General features: G+C 38.0%; 1 protein-coding gene across 1 annotated transcript in view; it reads right to left on the bottom strand.

Moving 5' to 3' along the window:
- Positions 1-13,691, bottom strand: part of nrxn2b (neurexin 2b) — an 843,638-nt gene that overhangs the window by 349,962 nt on the left and 479,985 nt on the right. Inside the window, exons 12-13 of the mRNA XM_036583184.1 lie at positions 3,957-4,076; positions 1,443-1,824 (exon numbers count right to left, since the gene is read on the bottom strand). Coding sequence (XP_036439077.1) covers positions 1,443-1,824; positions 3,957-4,076 — 502 coding nt within the window. The remainder of the gene's footprint in view (positions 1-1,442; positions 1,825-3,956; positions 4,077-13,691) is intronic.

The following is a 13,691-nucleotide window of genomic DNA, read 5'->3' as shown; positions in this document are numbered from 1 at the left end:
AAAAACAATACTAAGGTAGAAGATATAGGAACTGTGACAGAAAGAAGTCCAATGTCAGTGAGAGTTTGGGTGGTGAACAACACGTAAACAGCATTTTGAGCCAAGCAGGTGCATCAATAAACAAATAAATGAATCAATTTCAAGAACCCGTAGGGTGTCCAGGGATATTGCCTGATCATATTCATATTTAAATTTAAAAAATGTTGCTCCCTCTCTGTTTCTTCTCTCTCTCTCTCTCAGAATGGAATGACTGCAGTATTCATTTGCCTGAGGCCTTACAACACAGTGACATTCCTCCTCGCAATCATACCTTTTTCTGTACCAAATAAAGGCAGCCTTAAACCTACAGTGTTTATCAAATATCATGCCAGCTTCACCTACCTCAGTCTGAACCCTTCAGGGGGAGAAAAAAGATTTCCTTCTTTTGTATAGTAACAACAACCAGTGTTCTCTAGATGAATAGTAAGTTTTGCTCTTTTCTCTAAGATGCCAATGTTGGCCAACTTACTTTAACATTTATTTCATAAATATGTGAAAGGAAAAACAATGATTTTCTACATGAAAGGATAAACAACAATATGATTAAATACAGATCATGTTTGTGTTCACATTCACTTCACCTTAATATAAACTTTCACAATATTAACTATATAACCTGCCCACAACAGCAATAACCAAACACTGTTCTGCTGTGATAAAAGAGGAAAGTATCTCATTATCTACACCAAATGCAAAGCTATGAGCAATGATTATTATACCAATGAGATAAGAGATACAGCAGCCAACAGTTACAGTTAGTGATTCATCATCTGTTTATGTGTCATTAAATTTCCTCAAAGAATCTAATCGTATCAGTTTGGAATGCACCGGTACGGTATTTCTGGGCTGATAACAACCACTTTGTTGTGACTGATACCCACCCTATTGAATAATCATTTTACTTTCTTACGTGTTTACACTACAGGCCTAATGAAGAGCAGTGAGCATAAGACAAGTTAAAATATGGATTTATTTTTATACGTACACATGACATAGCCAAATCAAACACGACCATTACTGTAAACTTTCACGTTAACGTATTAAGCAGATGGTCTTGTCCAGAGGGAATTACAACTGTATGTGAATGTACTATTAAGAGTCTTGCCAAATGATTCTTATTGGCATATCAGAGATGTTCCTGCCTGAACAATGAACTTGTTTCACGTGTGGTGTTTATCCATCACAGCTAGTTTGAAAAGAAAGAAAGGAAATGCCCACCATCATCAATGTGTGTGAGAGCACAAACATGGTGCCAAGTTATTGGATGTAATTATAGGCTACAATTCCAACATTGGGCCAATAATAATAATTACATTCGCCCATTCAGCTGCAAATAAAATATTGGCTGTTGATACTTCCCCACACTGCATATATCACACCCAAACTGAGAAACTGAATCTCACCCTTTAACCAGCTCCACCACGATGAAGTCACTTCCATCTCCACTGTTGTAGAGGATCAGGCCATCGGAGCTGGTGGTCTTGAACTGAAAGAAAAGGTGCATGGAGGCGTATGCTTGCAGCGTAGCTAGCGCTAAATAGCTGCCTTTACTCCTGAAGGTCACCGGATCAGCAATGATGTGGCGCATTCCAAAACGGGCGTTTAGTTCACAGTAGGAGATGTCACCATTTTTGCACTGGTCCAGGTAGGGCACGCCATTGACAGTCAGCCCCTGTAGGTGCCCAACAAAGTTGGAGGGGACGACGGAGATGAAACGTCTTTCCGTCATGATGCCCGTTTCGATATTGTGGAACTCCAGGCGCGTGTGGGCACCAGTCATCTGACCTGGTGGGAGTAAGGAAGGGGAGTTTATCCAAACGAAGAAGCTAAATTCACAAGGGGGATTTTGTAATGATGCCTTTATATCACTCTGAATCATACCTCTCTGAATGAATCATAGGGATGAAGTGGCTTATCACGGCTTTGTGCATGTGTGTGTGCTATTTTGGCAAGACAGTGAGTCATGTCCTAAAATCGATCTGATTAGTAGTTCTGAGCATGGATGTTGGATTGATGCTCAGACAACCATGAAAAAAATTGTAACCATCAGTTTCCAGAATCTCAGTTCATAGGGCAGTTCATTCACCGGTGCAGCACGGCACCTGATGTAAATACTCCAAACTCTCTATACAGCTGCATGTGGGTGTTAAAAGGCTGATCCATGCAAAATCCGATTGAAATTAACTGAATTGTAAATCAATACTTACTAAATGTAATTAACACTTTGATTTTCTAAATAATCACAAAGCCAGTGTAGTGTGTACTAAAAAGCAAAAGTAAGCGACCTATCATTTACTTAACTTCCAGTCAAAACAGCCACTGAGTACAAGCTACTGTATTCAGTAAATACAAGTCGTTGAATTTACTATTTAAAATGTCTTCATTTTTCAAAAGCTATTTCTGAGGTGATTAGATATAAGACACTCCACTTGCATAAACAGAAAGTTACTAAGTGAAAATACAAGATTTTCCAAAACTGGACTTCAAAAAAGTATTAAAAGAGAAAATGTGACTCCTAACAACTGTGCAGAACCTGGTAGACCACCAAAACTGTTACTATTAGTACTTAAAGCTGTCATCTTTGAGAGAAATCAAGCTTTATTCTTGCTCCAGATCTGTAAAGTCCACAGGCATTTCTGTTCATCCTTTCACTGTGAGAAGAAACTCTCAATGCTTTTGGTCTAAAAAAAAAAAGTGCAGCTGTCAAGAAGCTGCAACTGACAACGTAAGAAAATCTGCAAATCAAATACAGAAGCTGCTGGTATAGTCAGAACAACGGCCTGGCCACCCCAGAACATCACTGAATGAAGGTAGGGTTAACTGAATCACAAGAAGCACAAAATACAACTTCTAAGGCTGAGAGATGTGGAAAAATACTGCCCTGCAGATTTTTTTTTTTTTGAAAAACTAAAAGCGAGTCTCTGGTAAAGAACAGAAGCTGTAATAAACGCAAAGAGTGGACATACTAAATACTGTCCACCCTTTGCCTTTGTTAAAAATGTTATACTCTAATTAGTTGTGGTTTCTGTGTAATTTTCTGTTAAATATCTGTTTTCTGCTTTTTTCCTTATGCTGACAAATTAATGGCCATTGTGACTGAAATTTAAATAAATGAAGGGTGGTCTCTGATTTTTGCACAGTACTGTATAATTAAATGAATAATTTCCAAATTGTTTATTAAATTGGATAGATACACATTTTAGGGGGAGAATACAAACTTGGTTAGACACATGCAGTCACCATAAGTTTATTTCAGTAAGGATATTAACATCTAACAAACTGTATCCATGCTTGGATCTTACAATTTAGTGCATAAATACATGTACATTTACTGTTTTTACTCATCTTGGACTCTAATTAACTCATCTTCAGTGTTGTGCTGGAAATTATGTTGATCAGACCAAATGTTCCACATATTGCGGTATATACAACAATCTTGCAAGCACCTACTGGCCTCTGAACAGGTAAATGCATCACATAGGCCAGGTTAATTTGCATTAAGTTAATCTCTGTTCAATGCTCTCACACCAAATTCGGTGCACTAGTACCATCATGCATTGTGGAGTAGCTTATCAGAAGACTGGCCATACAAAGTGAACGGGATCCATTGTAGTATGATGCCGTACTGAACCAATAATGTAATGCAATGCTCAACTAGTCTTAATCAGACTACACTATGACAATATATGATAATCACACATACTCTTCTCCACAGCCCTAGAGGACCATAACACTGCAGAGTTTACTGTTCTTGTTGCTTGAATCAACTCACCATCAAATCATGAAGCCATGTAATGAATTTGGTGAGTTAGGGCTGAGGAAACTCTCAACTCTGCAGTTCTGTGGCTACACAGGAATAAAGTTTGACTTCACTGTGCCAGTAAGGAAGTGGTAATGAGCTCAGGTCAGTCAGTTACCTTCCACAGTAACGTTGTCCACAGAAAGCTGCAGGTTCTTGCCTCTGCGCACCACTTTCACAGAATGCCATTCGTTATCATTGAGCTTCTGACCAGCATACAGAGTTTCAGGACCCTTACCTACAGGAGGAGAGGACAGTCAAGCAGGCAAGTATACACACAAAGATACAAATGCAAACCAAGAGTGTTTTACTTTCTGAAGAATATACCATTATGCATACCACACATACCTACAGAACCTTGCATGTTGAGGAGGAGATTACCTGTGTGCACATATACACTCACAAACACAATCATACCTACACTCTCACAAGCCCTTACACTCCTATATGCCATTATTCATCATTCAAGTTTATTTTTACAACAGACATTACACAACTAAAGCATGTTTACAGCTTGAGGTTAGGAGTTCATGCAGGGGCTGGCAGAGACAAAGCTCATTACCAATCATGACAAGTGTGAGAGGCATCTGATGGTAAACTGTTCATTAACATTCATAACAGATTCACATAAGAAGCCACTGGCAGAGCCATTCATTCTAAAAAGCTCTCTCTCTTTCTGTTGTGTAGTCTGTAGCTGCCATTTGATTCAGAGTTTGATGCAGCAACATGTGGTGAAATCTGGAGTGTTTACTGCTGTTATATTTGCAATAACAGCTAGCTTAACACACAACACTGCCACATATTTAAAATCTGCTAACAGCATTGTATAATTACAACAAAACAATCAACATGCAGATTCATATCCATCTGCTTTTGGGTAAATCAGAAAAGCAGTCGGATCAGCAACAGATAACTTCCCAAGTTCGCATAAGCTAAAAACCTCAGCTGGTGGAGAATCATAAATACCTCTTCAGAGTTTTGCAACTGTCACGATATGGCAGTTCTAACAGCACAACATTCAACAGGCCTATAGATTACACTAAGCTTCTCAAATGTAATTAAAGAGACATAAAATGTCTGTTGTGCTTTGGGATTTCAGCTTTATGTATTAAATATTAAAGCAGATTAGGCAATGCAGGCCGAAGAGACCTATAGAACAGAAAGTGGAACAAATAAAATGGGAAGAAATAAGAAAAGCAAAAGAAAGTTATTACTTTAGCATGGTAAACAACAGCATAATGAAGTACTGCTTCTTCCCACATTACAGAACCAGAATAAAATAATAATTAGTCAATTACAGGCCCCATATGTGTGTTTGCGGTGAAAAACACATACTTTGGGGGCCTTCACATCTATTATTATAATTCTCCACTTATAATTAGATTCTGTATGTAACTTTTGTTTATATGCATCTTCCAGCATCTGATAAAGTAAACGCAAAGAGTCCATAATCAGCAGAACCAAATGTTTAGCAAAAGAGTGTAAACACTGTTGAAGTTTCAAAACATACCATTTACTTCCCAGTCCACACAGTCTACATATGGAAATCATATTTTTGCGATACCCTGTAAATGCAATAGTTTTCATATATATCCACCTACCGAGCCTACATTCACACTGAAGCCCAGACAGCCTTTTGAATGAGCCACAATACAGGGAAGCCAATCAGAAAAGAGGCCATTTACATATATCAGTTTTAGAGGTAGAGTCACAAACACAGGCTGTTTAATACCAAAGATAAAGAGTGGTTGGAAAATGGTCATACAATTTATTAAGATTGTGGTGTATAACAGTGTTTCTCAACCCTTGTCCTAGAGGCCACTGTCCACATTTTAGTGCTTTTTCCACTTTAACACACCCACTTTAACTCAATAATGGGCTGTTAATGAGCTGATCAGTTGTATCAGGTAAAACACTAATAAGTGCGGGCCAGTGGGACTCCAGGTCTAGGGTTGAGAGACTGGTTTATAATAAACACACACTAGAGGTGGGCGATATGGCGAAAATATAATAACACAATACTTGGAGAAGTTTTCACGATACACAATATGCCATGATATTTATTTTTTCAGACGTCTGATAAGCTGAAACGAAGAAAAAAGTACCAGTAGTGCTACATTTAAAAAAACACTATCAAAAACTGTGGATACAGTGAGTTCTACTCAATATTTCACATACTGCGCACTAAATCCAATCAAAGAGGACTAATTTTGCTCTTTTTATAATGAAACCTGCAGCTGGTCAGTGTTGTACAAGCATTGACAATATGCATGACATGTTCAGAAAAGCATATTGTATTGTGTTGTGACACAATCTATCATAATAATGCTATATATCATCAAACACACAGCAAAAGCGGCCTCAGGAGAAGAAATAATATTCAAGAAAATTCAGGATACGGCCCTTTAATTCCTGTTCTCTTAGGCCATGGCGGAGCCACAGTAAGACTGTTATGTCTTAGCTGGCTAAGGCTTTATCTAATGATGTTTACATGTTTTTCCAACTGTTTCATCCAAAAAAATGTCTCTGACATTTGAAACATCGTGTGCCATGGGGTCAGACAAAGAAAAAAGGAAAAGAACAATGGTTTTTGGTAAATAATCCAAGGGCAGCGTGTGTGTTGATGATATAATGATTACAGAGTCTGTCCACAGAGAAAGGGTCACAATACAGTACAGTACAGTGCAGTATTATATCCCCTTATGAAGGATACAACTTAGGAAGGACAAAAAAAGAGTGCACTGAGAATTTGTGACCAAGTAATTTAAGCAAAGTGGTGATTTTCACAGCTGGCAATGAACACTTTACTGTGTGATATAAATGCAAAACAGTCCAAGAACATGCTTTTCCAGTGCTTCAATGTGCTGCCCTTTAGGTTTTGGTCTTGTGAGGCCAGTAACGCATGCTACACTGTGGGCACTTGACACTTTGGCAATTAACTACCAGGTCAATATGAACTTTTGGGACTGGTCCCAAAACATTTTAGTTCAGTTGTCTAGAACTAATAGTCACAAGCCCAAATGTTCCTCCAAAACAAAGAAATCAAACCACAGATGGTGTATGTGGTTAATGGCTTAATATACTCAATGAATAGTTTCTCTGAATCCAAAACTCATGTTTTTTTTTCCATTTTCTCAGAGGAGGGCCTTGTTTATGTGAGTTAGTCACATTCATGTAAGATATAAAATAATACCAATAATAAGAAGAAAAAATCTGGAGGCTATGAAATCTGCAAATGAGCTGTCATCTGTTAATTCTAGCCTATTTTAGATGTGTTCTGAATCAGAATAATCGGGCTAAACGTACATATTTCAAAAGTTCATCAGTACTTGTGATTACCATTACATGTGAGCATGTAGTGGTGCCTGGACAGGTAAGTGCCAAGAGATTTCAAGAGAGATTCATATGGAGTCAATTTTGTGTCAAAAGTTCCACATAAAATGGAGTCCACAAGCAAAATGTTGAGTATCAAAATGTCCAAAATATGTTGTCAATTCAAACAATGAGAGATAAATAAAATTTACAAAAAGCTTGGTACTCATTTTCACTCTCTCTGACATAAATGTATTACTAATTTTCCAGTCTTTGCTTTCAATTTTTTTTTCTATTTCCTAATTTTGCTGATACATTTTTTGCCTCTGAAAATGCTCTTTGTTTTATTTTTCGCTCTTTTAGCACATTTTCATGGGCGTTCACCTGTTCTCTCTACTTGTCAACTGATTCAGAGTGACACTGGAGAACATTACTAGGCTACACAGCACTAGCACCTGCAAACTCAAAAGGTGGTACAGCTTTATTCATTCATAAACAACAAGCTTATGTTCTTTAATGCCCAAAATAACAGTTATATCATTTTACACAGAACCCATAAACACAGGTTACATTAAAAACTGAAAAGGAATATGACAAACATTGCTAATAACGTCAGATACAACACTGCAGCCAAGGCAGCAGTCAGTACGACATGTTCCGGCATTCTTCTAAGACTCGCCCCTGCTAAAAAGTGCCAAAAGTCAGAGGCAAAACAAAAATTCCAGAAGAAGAATATATATATATATATATATATATATATATATACACACACACACACACACACACGCACGTTAATAAAGCAAAATGAGTAGAATGATGCGCAGTAATCTTTTTGAAAAAATAAGTCTGATTTAACTCTCATTATTTGTATTTTCAGCATACTTTGGACATTTTGATATGTAAGACTGTGCTTGTGGTTCCCATCCCAATGCATATACACTATGTCCCTATAAAGCTAGTTTTCTCAGTAATACAAAGATCTTAAGGGTCTATAATTCTCACATAAAAAAGGTAACCTATCCGTGTATCCTTAATATACTATAAACACTATAAAAAATGTTTACTATAAAACATACACTCTGTGTCCAAAGGTTTGCAAACAACCTCCCCCCACTTCATCGCAGTAACAGCCTCTAGTCTTCTGGGAAGGCTAAATGTACATGGGACATTGCTGTAAGGATTTGATTGCTTTTAGTTACAGGAGCTTAAGTGAGGTCGGGTACTGATGTTGGATGATTAGTTCTAGATCAAAAACGCCCCGTTAACGTTACTCCAGAGAACGCCTCTGTGCCACAACCCATGGCTTTAAGCTACACCTCTCCAGCTAACATTTGGCACTGGGAACGGTGACTCGGACTCATTCTAGCTAATGGTCGATGGTTTTCTATGGAGATGTACAAGATGTATTCAGTGGCACCTGCGTCAGCAATAGGTCCACCTTGAAGTGGTTGAATTTACTCTTTAGAACAAACTCTTGGACATACAGTGCACGTATTGCAGGACTGGAACATGAATGTTGGTGTTACTGTCATCCTCTGATTCAGTTTTACGCTTTTTCATAAATTTAAGTGACGTGCGTTCGCTTCATTCAACGTTACACTAATGCCCCAGATAAACTAGGCGCTAGCTAAGCTAGCATTTTATTACTGCGTAATAAAATAATATAAAAAAGGAGCGAGCTAATAACCCTGGCCGTTTACTGCCCATGAACGCATGTAACGTTATGGGAATGCATTCAACCTCAGCTCACAACGACTAGCATACAGAATTCCTGCGAATATCTGAAAAGGCAGTCAGCTAGTTAACGCTAGCTAGTTAGCAACCTAACGTGACTTTATGTTTGGACATTCAGCCAGAGAAGGACTTCGGTCAAGCTCAGGTCTTACGTTAACGTTAAAAACACACAGCAAGCTCCATTTCAGTCAGAGGGAAAATTTAACACGACGTTTAACCTGTTAACGAGCAAATTCCCTCAAGTTTTCCCACATTTTGTGATAAAGCTCATGAAATATTTCACAAACATTTCACGCAGGCACTCAGCCTACCTGAGCCAAACACCGCCACACACAGAGAGCGAGGTAGAGTCGTTGAGCGTCCACCCGACGATAAAATGAAGCAACGTTACTTAAAACAAGACCGAGACAAAAATAAAGCGATAAAATGACAACATTGTCATCACCACAGGTCACTCTGCGTTACTGAACCTGAGCACTATCACTTTTAAACCGTAACGGACGAAGCGAAGAAGCGCGAGCTCAGCACGTGAACTTTGTTAACGGTAACTTCTTTAAAGCCAACATCAACGGTCGGAAAAATAAAATAAATACTCAGCCACATAAACATAAAATAATGGACTGTCCTCAAAACAAAACCAGCAAATGAAAGAATTTTAAAACGTACCATGAGAAAAACATCAGTTAGATTTGAAAGATCAAAACAAACAACTAATATTTACATAAAAAGCAGTAAATTAAGATTTTAAAAAAAAAAAAAAACTTGTGTGTCCAAGTGTTTACATGCTTACTTCTATATTTTTACAAGGGTGTTGTACATTCAAAAAATCGTTGCTAAGGTAATCAAGCTAGCTAGTCAGCTAAACCCATGTGTTAGCAGAGTTTGCTTCTACTGAATGTAAATGAGTTGCACAGCAACAAGCTACATGGGGTGTTAAGTTACATTAAAAACATATTGTACAGAATGTTTGGGGGGGGGGTAGTTTGTAAAGAAAACTACACAGCATAATTATTGCTTAAAACATTCAACAATTCAAGTTCCTGTTATCACTTAGCTATATAACCAAACTATTATTTTGCGTAATCAGTATCAGTGATGAGTAGTAATGAATTCCATTTACTCAGTTCCACTGTACTTAATTAAACTTACTCTGTTTGTGGGACTTTCATGTTAATTCACAGATGTATTAACTTTATTTTAGTACGAGTTTAGGCTACTCTACCCACCTTTGGTCAGCATTCAGCAATATAAGAGACATGCCTTTAATAATCTGGTCACTGCAGAAAATCAGATTTTGTCAGTAACACAATCGACACGTTTACATGCACTTGGTTGATTAGATAATTGAAAACTCCGGGTCTTTGTGAGCCAGGCAAACTTTCTGTTTTTGCAACTGGCCAATAAACTCACAGAAGAAGACGTGACGTTATCATAACATAAAACTCAAACTTCATGCCGCAGCTTTTTTTTTTAAACTACTTTACCTGAAAATATGAATATGCATCATCTAGAAGATGAAGAACATTTAAATCCTTCATTTCGTCAAGCACATATTTGGTTTCAGGGTTGCTCCAAAAGTGTTTTGTTGCCGTCTTGCAGTTGCGGCTTGCTTATTTCCGGTGCTGCCATCTGTTTTTACACATGCTTAGACTGAGATATCCGAAAGAAATCAAAGTAAGAATTTACATGCACTGAGAAATCCGATTACTGAGCTAAAATCCAGCTCTTTATCTGATTTCTTAATCAGATTTCTAGACCTTACACTTTCTCTTGTCTCTACAGTGTTGTGTATGAATTTGAGACAACGGACCTCTAATCCCTCTCTTCAGCTGTCTCCAAAGTCAAGTCACTGCTGTCTCCACTGATGTTGCTTCAAAACAGTATTCTCCAATCAGGCAGCATTGAGTGCACCCGTGTTGCACATTTTTCTGTTTTTCCTGCTCTGCAGAACTGTTTTAACCTCATGAAGGTTTTATTGAAGAGCTTCCGTGTTGAGTCAGGTGTGCTACAGCAGGTAAACATACTTAACCGTCCCATTCAGGAGGTTATTATAAGAGCGGCATTGAGAAACACTGCTCTAACATATCTTTCCCCGGCATGTTTTAGAAAACCTAAAAGCTTTTTTGTTACTTCTTTTTTTCTTCTAAACAAATTGATTGCAGAGACATGAAAAGACTACAGCAACTTGACACTCGATTTTGGACTCAACACAAAGACTATTTCTGCAGCTACTAAGTGTTTTTCAGACTTTTCAGACTACTGTAATCAATGTGGTGAGAAAAAAAACTAAAACAAAAACAGCAACACCTGCACAGACTTGAATTTAACTAGCAGCTTTTCAAATGAGCCATAGAAAGATCCATTCATTATCTTTGCATCCTGCATTTCTTTATAATTGAGGAAATGTGACCTCAGTGGTCATTTTGGCCTGTTTTCTACAGCGTGGGAACTCCCTTGGTGAGTCTTTCAAATGGGACTTTTTTCTCTTCCTGATGCAAATATAATTACAGTGCTTTGTACTGTTTAATTATACCTGCGTTAGTCCAAGCTCATTTTACAAGTATACATCAAAATCTGCCTATAGGGGATTTCAATTAAAATAAAGGAGATGAATAACCAGAGGACACTATTTCCTAATTTACTATTTCCCAGCCTATTTTAGGCCTCACTTTGCTTGCAAAGCTGATAAAGGACTTCCATCTGAATGTCTTATTTCTATAAAAACTGTGTGTACTGCACCAGAAATTTCCCAATCTTTGTATTTATTACTGGAGTACACTGTAATATTTCTCTTGGATACTACAGTATGTGTATTCATATTTAAACTAAATGAAAAATATTGATTTAAGAATGTAAATCTAGAGTAGAAGAAGGTGCCTTTTTAAATTTAAAATATTTTATTAATTAGTTAAGAAACATCATTTTGCTTCCGTTCTTCGCATTAATATGTCATCACTGTAAGAGCAAACCACCAGGATCCTCAAAATGTTAACTTTTCAGGAGAGGAAAAAAAAATACCCCCTTTTTAAAGTAAGTTAAAGGAATGTAAAATTATACTACAAACAAATAATAAATACATTAATTTAAAAAGAGGGAAATGTCAAGAGGTGTTGTAGAGTCAAGGAGAAAAATATACCTTAAAGGCTTCTTTCCAAAATATATCATAGACCACTCTCAAAAATGTTTTTTTTTTTTTTCTTTCAGTTTTTAAAACTCATTACATCCAATTGTTACAAATGGTTATTCAGCATTTTGGAAAGAAACTCTGAATATACACTCAAACACAGTACTCCCTTTCCCTTTTGGGCATTAATAAACAAACCATGTCAGCAACGCTTTATCCCAACAACTGCTACAACTGACCGAGCCAGTGACACCAAAAAAGGAAAGAGAGAACAGATTGGGGAAAGGGAGAGGATGAGGGTGAGCGAGAGACAGAATGAGAAAGACAGAGCGGGAAAGGGGGAGAGAGAGACAGAGAGAGTGCTTCTAACTAGGTCGTCATGCGTTGTGCAACGTCGCTCCGAATCCCGTGCCATTCTCTGTCCGACATTCCATGCACTACGGAAGTCTGACAGGGCATGCTGGGTAATTGGCTGTGCCTGAGTCGGCATGGCGCCGCAGGCCACGGGCACATTAGCGGCACTCAGAGCGAATGAAGATCCAGCGGCCGCAGTGGTGGAGGAAACGGTGGTTAGGGTGAACGGGACAACACGCACCACGGCAGTCCAAGTGAGAGGCGTTCACCCAGCCTGCAAAAGGCCAATGAGACGAAGGCTAGTGGCAGGGTCAAAGGCCTGATGTGTGTGATGAGCGCAGCCGTTGGACTGCTGCATGAACTTAAGATGGTCAAAGAGCCAAAAGTACTTCACATGCTATTAAAATGAAGCTCTGTGCCCTTGCCGGGCCTCTGACCAAGCACTGGAATGTGTCTTTGTAGATGAACAACAGGTGGGACCGACTGGTAGGTCCAGTACCATGCTATCAACCAAATACAGGAGATCAGCAACAGGAGATTTGAGCAGGTCCAAAGTTGGGACTAGGAAAAAGAAAACATTTCTAACTAGGGATGTATGTTCTGACTAATTTGATTTTTAAAAATCTGCAAGAGTTAATGAATTCAGTTAATATGATATTAACTTATCATAGTTCTGATATAGTTCTTTACTGTAAGGAAAAAATAACAGCAAACTAAGTTATACATTTGAAAACATATCTTATTATTCAAAAACAAACCTGAAATCCTTTTGCTGCTGCAGGTTAAACCAGTAAGTTTTTGTGTTGCATATGGCCTACAGCTTGAGCAATGGAGGATGCTACAGAGTTAATCAATGGTTTTGGTGCAAGCTAATGCCAGCTAGTTAGCCTCTAGTCCTCTGCATTCACCTTAACAGGGGACAGAGTGACAGGTGACCAGACATGTCTTATGGAAGCAGACAATTTAGCTGCTGCAATTAGCAACAAATCAAGATTTTCTCAACTTTACGCAAATGAAGTTTGAAGCAACAATCTAATAAATTAGCTCCAATAAGTTTCACGGACCAGTCGTTTGAGGAACTTATTAAAGAACTTATTGGAGCTAGACACGGGGCTCTGAGGTCTATAGCCCCTGCTCTCAGAACTTTTTCTTCCTACCAGCCTTTCATTCCTATTCCTAATAGTTCCATAAAAGTGGAAAATAAACATATGAAATTGTAAAGTTATAGTGTGGTTCATATTTTAAATTGGTAATGAATATATAGTATATTTTATTTTTTTACATTTTCTTGTCTGGAACTGGACAGTGTACAAATTCCACATGCAACAT

The sequence above is a fragment of the Colossoma macropomum genome, unplaced genomic scaffold (assembly GCF_904425465.1).
Source record: "Colossoma macropomum unplaced genomic scaffold, Colossoma_macropomum, whole genome shotgun sequence".
In the NCBI taxonomy this organism is placed as follows: domain Eukaryota; kingdom Metazoa; phylum Chordata; class Actinopteri; order Characiformes; family Serrasalmidae; genus Colossoma; species Colossoma macropomum.
This window is presented reverse-complemented; position numbering and strand designations above follow the sequence as displayed.